This window comes from Danio rerio, chromosome 3 (assembly GCF_049306965.1).
Source record: "Danio rerio strain Tuebingen ecotype United States chromosome 3, GRCz12tu, whole genome shotgun sequence".
NCBI classification, from domain to species: domain Eukaryota; kingdom Metazoa; phylum Chordata; class Actinopteri; order Cypriniformes; family Danionidae; genus Danio; species Danio rerio.
In genome coordinates, this window is record NC_133178.1 from 8466851 (window position 1) to 8480338 (window position 13488).

General features: G+C 38.7%; 2 protein-coding genes across 5 annotated transcripts in view; one reads left to right on the forward strand and one right to left on the reverse strand.

Moving 5' to 3' along the window:
- Positions 1–13488, forward strand: part of LOC141381132 (uncharacterized) — a 186495-nt gene that overhangs the window by 162898 nt on the left and 10109 nt on the right. The gene's annotated exons all lie outside the window — the stretch shown is intronic.
- LOC100332354 (shisa family member 6) overlaps positions 5602–13488 on the reverse strand; it is a 214940-nt gene continuing 207053 nt past the window's right edge. For 2 of the 4 annotated variants that reach the window (XM_073944118.1, XM_073944117.1), the window contains one exon: positions 5602–7876. In XM_073944118.1, the coding sequence (XP_073800219.1) occupies positions 7251–7876 (626 nt within the window). In that variant the 3' untranslated portion in view covers positions 5602–7250. Of the gene's footprint in view, positions 7877–9071; positions 9227–9922; positions 10051–13488 lie in introns of those variants that run through there. The other 2 variants (XM_073944119.1, XM_073944120.1) reach the window with 2 other exon arrangements.

Sequence of the window (13488 nt, forward strand, 5' to 3'; positions counted from 1 at the left end):
CATCCATCAATCCATCCATCCATCCATCCATCCATCCATCCATCCATCCATCCATCCATCCATCCATCCACCCAAAACACAAATACCCACCCACCCACCCACCTATGCATCTATTCATCCAAAAAAACCACCCACCCTTCCATCCACCCACTAACCCATCCATCTATCCATCCATCCAAACCACCTACCCATGCATTCATCCATCTTACCACCCAATCAACCATTCATCTATCCAAACTACATATTCACCCATTCTACCGACCTCGCATCCATACATTGATCCATCTATCCATTCAAACTTATACCCACCTACTCACCCACCCATTCATCCATCCATTCAAACCATCCACCCATGCATCCATCCACCCACCCACCCACTCATCCATCCATCCATCCATCCATCCATCCTTCTATCCATCCATCCATCCATCTTACCACCCATTCAATCATCCATCTGTCCAAACCACCCATCCATCCATCCATCCATTCATCCATCCATCCATCCATCCATCCATCCATCCATCCATCCATCCATCCATCCATCCATCCATCAAAATACCTATCCATCTTTCCACTAATCCATTCATCTATTTTACCAGCCATTCAATCATTCATCTGTCCAAACCAACCAACCACCCATCCATCCATCCATCCATCCATCCATCCATCCATCCATCCATCCATCCATCCATCCATCCAAATACCTATCCATCTTTCCACTCATTCATTCACCTATTTTACCAGCCATTCAATCATCCATCTGTCCAAACCACCCATCCATCCATCCATCCATCCATCCATCCATCCATCCATCCATCCATCTATCCATCCATCCATCCATCCAAATACCTATCCATCTTTCCACTCATCCATTCATCTATTTTACCAGCCATTCAATCATCCACCTGTCCAAACCACCCATCCATCCATCCATCCATCCATCCATCCATCCATCCATCCATCCATCCATCCATCCATCCATCCATCCATCCATCCAAATACCTATCCATCTTTCCACTCATCCATTCATCTACTTTACCACCCATTCACTTATCCATCTATTTATCCAGACTACCCACCCACCTATCCATTCCTCCAACCTCACATTCATCCATCCATCCATCCATCCATCCATCCATCCATTCATCCATCTACTCAACTATCCATCCATCCATCCATCCATCCATCCATCCATCCATCCATCCATCCATCCATCCATCCAACCACCCTTTAGTTTCTACAGACGAACATGACACAAACCCTGAATAAGAAAGGAGGATTTTTCTAATGAAAACCAGCAGACAATGCGTAGAAATGTCCGAATCAATCAAATTTATTCACCATTAATCTACAAGTACAGTTTAAAAAACACACACACGCACATTACTGTACACATCCGTGTGGTCAAATATTCGTCAGCTGAGTTGATTATGCTAGAAAACGTCCGAACAGAGGCGATGAAAACTGAAAAAGCAACCCATAAGTGTTGGAGTGCAGCAAAGCGAGAGTATTTACAGTCACGGAGAGACATCACAGTCCACTGAAACTCAATGACAACCCAAAGAAAAGAAAGAAAAAGAAAAAACACGTCTGCTTTATTGTGCTTTTAAACCCTTGAAGCCCCGTTCGGGACGCGTGTGGAGAAGAGGCACTCGCTAAAGTGCTAAATCCAGTTCATATTCAAGAAGATTCGCTATCGCTACTGTTAGAAATCATAGATCTATACACACTGCTGGACAGACGATTGGAGGAATTACAGTTTTTAATGTTTCTGAAAGTCTCTCGTGTTCATCTAGGCTGTGTTTATTTGATAGAAAATGCAGGAATAATTGTGAAATATTATTTCTATCTCAAATACCTGTTTTCCTTGTGAATTTATTATGAGATGTCATTTATTGTTGTGATTCAAAGCTGAATTTTCAGCATTAGTATACTTCAGTGTCACATGATCCTTCAGAGATCAATCTAGTTTGAAGATTCATGAGTTTTATAGTTTATGTTTATGTTTTTTTTTTAAAATGTAATAAGCAGTAACTAAAATTAAATATAATATATTTATATTTGGCCACAGCCATATCACCCTACAGGCCAAGAGCAGTTACTAACTGAAGCTAAGCAGGGCTGAGCCTGGTCACAACCTGAATCGGAGACCACATGCGAAACTGGGTTATTGAAGTGATGTTAGAGAGGCCAGCAGGGGGTGCTCAACCTGCCATCTGTGTGAGTCCTAACGCCCTAGTAAAGTGAAGGAGATGCTAAATTGTCAGTGAGTGCCGTCTTTCGGATAAGACATTAAACTAAGGTCCTGACTCTCTGTAGTCATTAAAAATTCCATGGCACTTCTTGTAAAAAAGAGTAGAGATGTAGCCCCGGTGTCCTGACCAAATTTACTCCATTGGCCCTTACCCATCAAGCCCTCCCACTCATCCCCATCCAATGAATTGGCAGTATCCTCTTCACAATAAATACATATTACATTTATTGTAAATAAACAATAGTATTCCAATTAGATACCAAAGCAACAGTTTTTTTTTTGCTTGAACAATATTTAAAAACACTAAATAAATCAAATAAAAGTTCACAGAAATTAAATAATATATAAAATATACTATTTTATGGTAGTTTTGTAAATGGCATTTTAAAAATGCAAAATACAATACAAATCTTTGGTTAAATTTCACATTTTATCAATTTAAAGTGTCCTTGATAAATATTATTATTAATAATAGTTATAATAATAAAAATACAAATAATAACAATAATAATAAAAACTGGCAGTCAGACTGAGACAAATAACAAATGAAACTGAAGACATTTTGAGATTACTTAAGATATCAGAAAAATCATGACATTTTCATAATATGTCAATGTTTTCATTAAATATAGTATGTTTCATTAAACTAAAAATGGAAATGCTAAAAACAACCTTGGTCTTGGTATGCCACTCTCAAACTAATGAGACAATTTTTTTGTGTTTAAAAGTTATGAGTAAAAATAGCCAAAAATAGCTCCTGACCACTAGGGGGTGCTGTGTCGAAACTTTGCATGTGACCTCAGGTCATTTTTTGTAATAATGCACACCAAGGCTGCATCAAAAACTGCATACTTCAATTCTACATAGTACACTAAAAACAGTAAGCGAGCCAAGTAGTACATCCAATTTATTTAAATTAAAAAAACAGCAAGCGAGAAGTACCCGGATGACCTACTACTTCTGGCGAGATTCTGAAGTGTGCATTTGATGCAGGCTATGCTATCTCATGATGCATCGTGAGAGAATTCATGAGTGGGAGTGAAGCGACGACAGTGACTCAGGTAGGTCATCTGATCATGACAAAATGGCAGATGTAGTACGTCAGAATTCCATTTGTACTACTCACTTTTATACTTTATACAGTTTACTTTTCTAATGGTCAACTAGTAAATTCAAATGCAGTACCTACTGAGTAGTAGGAGATTTTGGACGCAGCCCAAGACTGCATTGCATTGGAAATTTTTATACTCTTCTCTCGCTAAACTTCCCTCCGTCTTGTTGAACTGGATATACATCAACGATAAAATGTATGTTTGTTTGTTTTTTATGTTTATGTAGATTTCGTGAGTCCAAATTTGCTGTGATAGAAGATCAGTCTGCCATCTATCGGTGTGCCAAACTTAAAACGTTGTCTGGCGCGGAAGAATAATGATAAAAAGAATCACTGCTTGACACGCAATAATCAGAAATGCTCATCAAATCCTCATACTATTGTCATTCCCGCATGATTGCACAAGACTTTTGGCCAGCGGAGAAATTAAAATGGTCGTGCCCAACTGAGTCTGGTTCTCTCAAGGTTTTTTTTCTTCACTCCCATCAGGTGAAGTTTTTTTTCCCTCTCCGCTGTCGCCACTGCCTCGCATGGTTCAGGATTGGTAGAGCTACGCATCGATGAATTTGCTCTTCAGTGTTTGAACTCTCAGTAATGATTAAATCACACTGAACTGAGCTAAACTGAACTGAACTGAACTTAAACACTAAAAACTGAACTACACTGTTCCAGTTACTGTGACCATTTATGTGAAGCTGCTTTGACACAATCTACATTGTAAAAGCGCTATACAAATAAAGCTGAATTGAATTGAATTGAATGATCATGTGACACTGAAGTATCCACAAAAATAAATCCCATTTCAAAACATACGCACGTAAGAAAACCGCTATTCTAAATCGCAACAATACTTCACATTTGATCTCTCGGATTAAACAAACACATCCTCGTCGACCGTCTTCCATTAAAGCAGCATTACTCCAAGCGTCGGCCTCACAGTGCAGCTCGTGTTATTGTATGTATAAAGTCATTGCAGGATCGTAGCCGTTCGCAGTGGTGAATCTGGACAAAATCGAGTCCGGCGTCCATATGTGAAGCCCTTGCGTTTTTGCTCTTTCCAGCCGCTGGAGAATCAAAGCAGTTCTTGATCCGAGTACAGGAAAGTAATGGAGTCGCCAGATTGGTAAACGTGGCCAAAACAGAGTTGTTTTTCCACCACGTTACTTGATTGGTTCACGTCATAGTGATGGTTGGGGTTAGGGGCGGGGTTAGGTTAGGGGGATCTTGTCACTGGATGATTCAGAAACATCCACTAGTTTAAAAACACTTTGAAATGCATTTTAAAATAATGAAATGACCCACCCTCTTCAAAAACACATAAAATAAACAATCTGATATTATCGAAATAAAATGTGAACTATAGAATTTTCAATAGAAATTTGATAGAACGTTAACTGAAATAAACGATGGAAAATAGTGGGAGCTACCAAATGTGTGGCCAACAGGGGGTGTTTTTTTTCCAAACATGTCACCTGATTTGCTTATAGTGAGAGTTTAGGGGCGTGGTGAGGTAAGGGGAATCATTTTCAACGGATGATTCAGAAATACCCACCAGTTTGAAAACACCCACAATCTTAAGGCACGTGCACACCGGGATACTTTTTGTTCGCGTTTCCCGTCGACGTTTAACGCCTCATGACTAAATAACTCCTCCAATCAGATTGCCACTTTTGTTCACATGCACAGAGCTGCTAAAGTTACAGTAAACAGCACTTGGAGGCGCTCAAGCGCAAAACTGTCATTGCGAGCGCACTTTGAAGAAGATGCCCAGACGCGATATGAACGTGGAGCTGCTTATTGCACTGGCGAAAAATAATCATTTCTTCATCGCTACAGCCGGAGCTGCTACTTGAACCATCCATGCTTGTTCGAGTCACCAATAACTTTAACAACAAGCGTGTGAACTTCCTCTCTTCCTCTTCTGTGCTATAAGCGGGTTGTCAGAAGCTTAGCGTCATCTAACGTCAAGGAGTGATTTTGCATACTCGTCTGCTTGACGCCAGTGAAAATCGCATGGGTTTTAATCCGGAAAAACGTCTCGTAAAACGCTGATGATAAACGCAAACAAAAAGCATCCCAGTGTGTTCGAGCCTTTAGAGATGCAAAATATCTGACATTTTAAAATAATGAATGAACCCACCATCCTAAATATAAAAAATAAACAATCTGAAATTATAGAAATAAATTATTCAAATAAATAAAACATTAACTAAAATAAATGATTGAAAGTAGCGGGCCATGACCAAAACAGGGGGCTTTATTTTCAAGCACATTACTTGATTTGCTCATAGTGAGAGCTCGATATAGGGATGTGGTCAGATAGGGGGAATCTATTTCATTGGATTATTCAGAAACACCTATCAGTTTGAAAACACCCACAATCTCAGAAATGCAAGACATTTAAAATAATGAAATGACTCACCGTCTTGAAAAATACGTAAAATTAACAATCTGAAATCATAGAAATAAATTATTCAAATCAATAAAACGTTAACTAAAATAAATGATGGAAAGTAGTGGGAGCTACCAAATTGGTGATGGTGGACAAAAGCGGGGGCATTTTTTTTTTTTTTGAGCACGTTATCTGATCTGCTCATAGTGGGAGTTAGATATAGGAGTATGGTTAGTTAAGGGGAATCATTTTCATTGGATGATTCAGAAAAACACACCTGCTCGAAAAGACGCATAAGTTATAAACACCTGCAATATAGAGTCCCAAATTGGTCTGTATTGATGATCTCTCACATGGTAACTAGCATATATCCTTATGTATGGTTTTTGCTATGACAATGTCTGTGTAACTAAAATGTGAATCAGAAATTTTTAATTAATTGAATGTCCCAATAAAAATTAAAAAAATAAACAAACACTTAAATTATAAGTGTGAAACGTTGGGAAAAACAGTAAATGAAATGAATGTGGTATAAATTATACAAACTGAAAGTAAAAGAGCTACCAGATTGGAGTCGTAGCCAAAACAGAGGTGTGTGTTTATTTTAATCATGCTACCTGATTGGCTCACATTGGGTTTAGGGGTGGGGCCAGGTATGGTGGATCATTTTCATTGGACAATTAAACTAAATGAATGTGAAAAATCTTATACAAAGTAAAAGAGCTCCCAGATTGGTGGCCAAGGCCAAAACAAAGGGGTGTTTTTTAAAATCATGCTACCTGATTAGCTCATGTTGGGTTTAGGGGCAGAGCAAGGTAAGGTGGATCCTTTTCACCGGATGATTCTGAAACACCCACCAGTTTGAAAACACCCACAAACTCAGAAATGCAAAAACTATGAAATTTCAGAATAATTAAATGACCCCCTTCTAAAAAACTCATGAAATAAACAGAAATGGACATTTTAAATACAAAAAACTATAGAAAAATAAATATTAATTAAAATCAATTGAGCATTAAGTGAAATAAATGATACAGTTGGAAAGTTGGTGGGCCTGACCAACACAGAGGGGAGTTTTTAACTATGCTACCTGATTGGCACAAATTGGGTTTAGGGGTGGGGTCAAGTAAAGTGGATTTTTTCATTGGACTATTCAGAGACACCCACCAGTTTAAAAACTCCCACAAACTCAGAAAGAGTTGAAAAAGAAAAAGATGGGATATTCTTAATAATGAAATGACCCCCTCCTGAAAAAATACATCAAATAAACAAAACTATAGCAAAAAAAATCAAATTAACAATAACTGCAATAAATGATTCAAATGAAAAATTGGCTGACCTGACTGGCATTTTTTTACAACGCTACCTGATTGGCTAATATTAATTTAGGGGTGGGGCCAGGCAAGAGGGATCCTTTTCAATTGGACGACTCAGAAACACCCACCAGTTTGTAACAGTCCTCTTTAGCTCCACCTCCTCAGTGGCCGAGTCTCTCAGACGGTGACCTCCGTCTTGCTGGCGGTCCTGTACTGGTGATGGTGGTGTCCCGGGATGTACTGCAGGTGGTCCACTGTGTGCATGCGGCGGTTGGCGAACGCCTGCCTCTTGTTGCCGGCCTGTGCGCTGTTTACTGTCAGCGTGTTGTAGTTCTCGTGGTTGGAGCTGCTGGGGTGCGAGTGCATCTTCATCATCTTGTAGTGGCGGTCCATGACGGGCGTGGTGGGCATGAACATGTCCGTGTGGGACAGCGCTCTGGACATGGCCTTCTCCCGGAGGTTTGAGCGCCGCAGCGACAACATCTTTTCTGGTGAGAGCAGCGGATCCTGCGAGTGCAGCCGGTCGGCGGACAGCAGCTGCTCCTCTGACAGGATACGGCCGTGGTATGGGGACAGACCACCAGCGCCGCCGCTGTACGACGACAAGCCGTAGTCACGGTGGGGTTTAGAGCGGGCTGGGGACAGCACGTGGTCCTGAGACATGGCCCTCTGCACACGTTTAGGCTTCTGGCGGGGTGCAGGCGGCTCCACGCTCAGCTTGATCATGTGCGTCTGCAGGTTCGAACTGCGTGGTGGCTCAGCCAGATGGTGCTTGCGGATGTAGTATTCGTCATCCTTATCACCTGACAAGAAGAAGAGCAAATAGATAAATCTGTGTCAAGCCTTGTGTGGGATGTTTTCAAACACTCCGGGGTGATTTTGAGGCTTAATTTTGCCACAGGATCCTCTGTGTTTCAGCAAATAGAATGATTTTGGGTTAAAATGCTAAGACTAATCTTATTTTGACACATATTTTGGGAAATTCTTTGAAAAAAAAAACCCAACAATACACTCTGGTTAAACTGACTAACCTTTCGTTATGTTCAGGGCTGTTTTTGCCCCATTGTCTTCCATTATAACCAAATTTTATGATTGCAAAACCATGACAATAATCATGCATGCTTGATTGTTGCTGGTTTTTCCCTGTTGGGAAGAGATCAAATTTATCTTTTTTACTGTTAATCATCAGTTACAGTGGAAAAAAAGCTTAGTTTCTGTCTCTGTGCTCAGCCAGATGGTGTTTGCGGATGTAGTATTCGTCATCCTTATTACCTGAAGAGGAGAAGAGGAGACAGATAAACCTGCGTTAACACACACAATCCCAATTCTACCCCGTAGCCCTTCCCCTTACCCAATTTTATTTAACTTTAATTGTAGGGTTAAGGGGAAGAGCTAGACAGCCCTTGACATGAAGGTTTTTTAAAAAACCAAGGTGTACGAGAATTTGTCAAAATACACCAGCTACAACAGAAATATGGCTGCACACACGAGTCAGGAGATTTAAGTATGTTTTGGCATTATTAGGAATTTTATAACAACAAACAAGCATGTTTTAATATAGTCATATCACTGTTCGTGTTTTACAGTCATGCTTTCAAAAAAAAAAAAAAAAGATTAAATAACGTGAAATTTATTAAATTTATTATCCACAATAATAACTTATGTATTGTAGTTCCACAACTTAAATTCATGTAAAAAAAAAATAAGTACGGCATTGGCCCAAGTCTTATGTGCTGTAGGGGATGTTTATATCCGCTCTGGGTTGATTTTGAGTCTTAATTTGGCCACAGGTTTCTCAAGCAAATCTTATTTTCTTATAATCTTATTTTGACACATATTTTGGAAAAATGTTTTGGAGTTAAAAAAAAAAACCTCAACAATACACTCTGGGCAAATTGACTACCTTTTTGTTATGTTTGGGGATGTTTTTGCCCAATTGACTTCCATTATAATTATATTTTTTGATTGCAAAACCCTGACAGCATATAATCATGCATTCTTAATTGTTCCTGGTTTTCCCTGTTGGTAAGGGGTCAAATTTGTAATTTTTACATTTGATCATCAGTTACAGCGCAAAAAAAGCTTAGTTTCCGGCTTTTGTGCGTACTCAGCCAGATGGTGTTTGTGGATGTAGTATTTGTCATCCTTATCACCTAAGAAGACAGACAGCTAAACCTGTGTTAGGGCTCAATCCCAATTTTAAGGGGAAGGCTAGATATAGCCCTTGAAACAGAGATTTTCCAGAACCACAGTAGAAACTAAGGTGTACAAAAATTTGCCAAAATACACCAGCTACAACAGAAAGATGGCTGTACACGTGAGTCAATAAGGTCACAAATTTAAGTATGTTTTGGCAATATTAGGAATTTTTTTAACAACAAGCAAATGTGTTTTAATACATTAATAATGCTATTCGTGTTTTACAGTCAGGCTTTAAAAAATCATTAAAAACCGTGAAATTTTGCTATTTTCCACAAAAATTACAGCTCCTGCATTACAGTGCCACAACATACACTCATGTAAAATAATAGAATTGGGAATGGGCCTAAGTTTTGTGTGCTGTTGGGGATGTTTTCATCCACTCAGGGTTGATATTGAGGCTTTATTTGACCACAACTTTCTCTTTGTTTCAGCAAATGGGATATTTTTGTGACATCTTATTTTGACACATATTTTGAAAATGCTTTGGAATAAAAAAACAAGCAAAACAAAAACAAACCCTCTACAATACACTCTAGGCAAACTAACTACCCCTTTTTGTTATGTTCGGGGTTGTTTTTGCCCCATTGGCTTTCATTAAAATGACATTTTTTGATTGCAAAACCATGACAGCATATAATCATGCATTGCTGATTGTTGTTGGCTTTCCCTGTTGGGAAGATTTGAAATTTGTGATTTTTACTGTTGATCATTAGTTACAGTGCAAAAAAGCTTAGGTTCTGGCTTTTGTGTGTGCGGTATTCGTCATCCTTATCACCTGAAGAGAAGAAAAGCAGACAGATAAATCTGCGTTGAACCTGAATATTTAGCATCCTAAACTGATTGTAGCATGTCAGACTGCACGAACATGATCCTCATGTCATAATGTAAGATCTCTGCATTCTGAAATGATACTGTAAACATTAGCAAACTTATTTATTTATTCATTTTTCTTCAGCTTAGTCCCTTATTTGTCAGAGTTCGCCACGGCGGAATGAACTGCCAACTATTCCAGCACATGTTTTACACAGCAGATGCCCTTCCAGCTGCAACCCAGTACTGGGAAACACCCATACACTCTCACATTCACTACTGCCAATTTAGTTTATTTAATTCACCTGTAGCGCATGTCTTTGGACTGTGGGGGAAACTGGAGCACTCAGAGGAAACACACGCCAACACAAGGAGAACATGCAAACTCCACACAAAAATGCCAACTGGTCCAGCCTTGCTGTGAGGTGTTAGTGCTAACCACTGAACCACCGTGCCAACCCACATTAACAAACAAAAGTTTTGAGTAAATTAAAAGTTTTGGTATCCCTTTAACTTTTTGAATATATTTGTTAATACAAAAAAAATCTAATAAATAATCAAAAAAAAAAAAAAAAAAAAAAAAAATATATATATATATATATATATATATATATATATATATATATATATATATATATATATATATATATATATATATACTAAAAAAATAAACCTCTGAAAAATATACAAAATTAAATAAAACAAAAATAAAAAACAGAGACTCAGCACTACTAAAAGAAAATGAAACAGAAAACTACTTCAAAATAAAAGTCACATCAGCAGAAAGCAAACAGAGAATAAAGTCTGTGAGATAAGAAAACAAGCTAGAGTTTTATTAGTTGAAAAAATAAAAGGCCCCTGAAGAGTGAAAGTGAAGGCGAATCTAAAGGTTTAGCAGAAAACTATTCTGCTGATGTAAAACATGTTTTTATGTCTCTGTTTGCTCACACTCTCCAGTTTCATTGCCCTGTTAATCTGCTTTTTTCTTGTTTTTCTCAACAGAGGCACAGAAAACACACTTTTGATTATTACTCTCTCTCTCTCTCTCTCTCTCTCTCTCTGAAGGATCAGCTGAAATCATAGGGTTCTCTCTTAGGATATTCCTCTGGTTTTTATCTTTTAGCTTCATCAAGTAGTTTGTGTTTGTGTCAAAAGTTTGGTGGGGAGTGGGGTATTAGTATATTGTTATTTTTCATGTTAAAATACAGATTTGATTTAAAGAGCACCAATGATGAAAAATATCTTTTGTTAGCTGTTTGGACAGAACTGTGTGCAGATATAGTGTGTCCACAGTCATATTGCAGCCTGATCTTACGAGGAAATGTAAGTATTTTACGTTGTGACAGTTTAGTGGTTAATTCGTACAAATTCGTACAAGTTCAGTTGTACGAAAATGTACGATTTTAAAAAGGAGGCATGGCACCCAAACCCACCCCTAACCCCAACCGTCATTGGTTGATGAGCAAATCCTACTAAATTGTACGAATTAGATCGTACTAATTCATACGAATTAGCCACTAAATCAAAAAGTTATGAATTGCAGTGACATTGTGTTGCATATTGTGGTGATATAAACACAATGGGCTCTATTTTAATGATCTAAGTGCAAAGTCTAAAGCGCAGGGCGCATAAATATTAAGGGCATGTCTAAATCCACTTTTGCTATTTTAAGGATGGATAAATACACTCTGCACCCTGGCAGGTCTAAAAGGGTTGAGCTTATTCTCTTAATAACTTATGGGTGTGTTTTGAGAATAAACCAATCAGAATCTCATTTCTCATTCCCTTTAAGAGACAGTTGCGTCGCATCATAGTGTGTTTGCTATTTACATGGTGGACTTTGTTAGTGAAAAACTGAACACTTTAAAACAGTTAAACAGAGCATCTGCAACGTGTGGATAAAGAATGAGCCTCTTTCAATCGACCTTAACTTCTACTTTCTTTTCCTCTCTTTCAAGGATAAGGAAACGGTGTTGTACGGACAGACATCCATTAGATTACCTAATTAATTTTGTTTGTTAAGCACAAAGATTTGATTCAAAACTGTTTCTAAATTCAGTTCTAATTTCCAGAAAACTAATAAATTAACAATTATAACTAAGTGTGGTCATGTTACCGACTCGGTCCCAGTCATTCCCCTTGCTGGCCAGCAGAGGCCGCCATTTCCGGACTTCTAACATTACATCATCCACATACGCTGATTGTGCATACACCTGTTCTGAATCAAGCTAACGACCCACGTACCCTTTATAAGCCAGTTCCAAACGCTCAGTCAGCGCGAAGTCTTGTTTAGCCCCGGCCAGCATTTCTGAGCGGCATTCCTGCCTGATTCCTCGTGCATTACTCCAGCCTGTCTCTGACTCTGCTTCGCCTTCTGCCTGCCCACGACCCACGCCTGATATACGGACTCTGATATTCGCTGCCTGCCCACGACCCACGCCTGATACACGGACTCTGATACTTGCAGCCTGTCCTCGATCTATGCCTGGTAATACTCTCTGTGTCTGTTCATCGCCAGTCTTTATCCATCACAGACTGTTGTTGTTGTGTGTTTGCACGTTAGTGCATATTGTGTGTTTGAGTGAGAGCTTGATTAATAAATACTGCATAATGGATCCCTCCGTGTCAGTCTCCTCGTTACAGGTCAACACATGTTGTGCCCCAAATGGTCTAAAACCTGACAGGTTGTCAAATCTAAGCTTGTTTTTATTAAAGCAAATATAAATATGCATATAATAAAAAAATACTGCAAATAATTATAACATGCAAAAGCAAATTGTCATGAATAAACTGTAATAGCCCCCCCAAGATGAAAAAGGCATGGAGGCAGTGGTTTTTATATTTATGTAGAAAATACAATTTTTTTTGTAATATTTTATTCCGTAAATTCTTTTTCATATGTAAAGATATTTCTGTTTTGCAGCACATCCCTTATGTTTTAAGCAATGTGTAAGCAAGGTGCATAACTAACGCTCTCTGCGCTGGACATTAGACCTGCTTTCAGCTTGTCAATTGTGCAGTCTTTTTTAGTTCCTCAAAATATCAACACACCAACTATGCTCCCTAACACACCTCTTTTTAGACTGGAACACCCATGAGTCCACAAAGTGACGCAAATGGATATGCTATTTAAGCAACGTGACGAAAAAACTGAAAATTAAGATTGCGTTGGTCTAAAAAATTGTAACATGTCAGGGCAAACATGTCTTGCGCCTTATTGTGGCGTATGTATGAAAGGGCCCAATAAGTCTCTTTTTTTAAATTTCCTGATGTTAAAATAGGATCCAAATCCCTCCCATTTTGAGGCCCACCACAACGTGATGTAGGAGTGCGGTTTCCCCGCCCACCAAATTGATTGACAGCCTTGTATTAACTTGTCTCCGTAGTAAAGTGTATAATTATA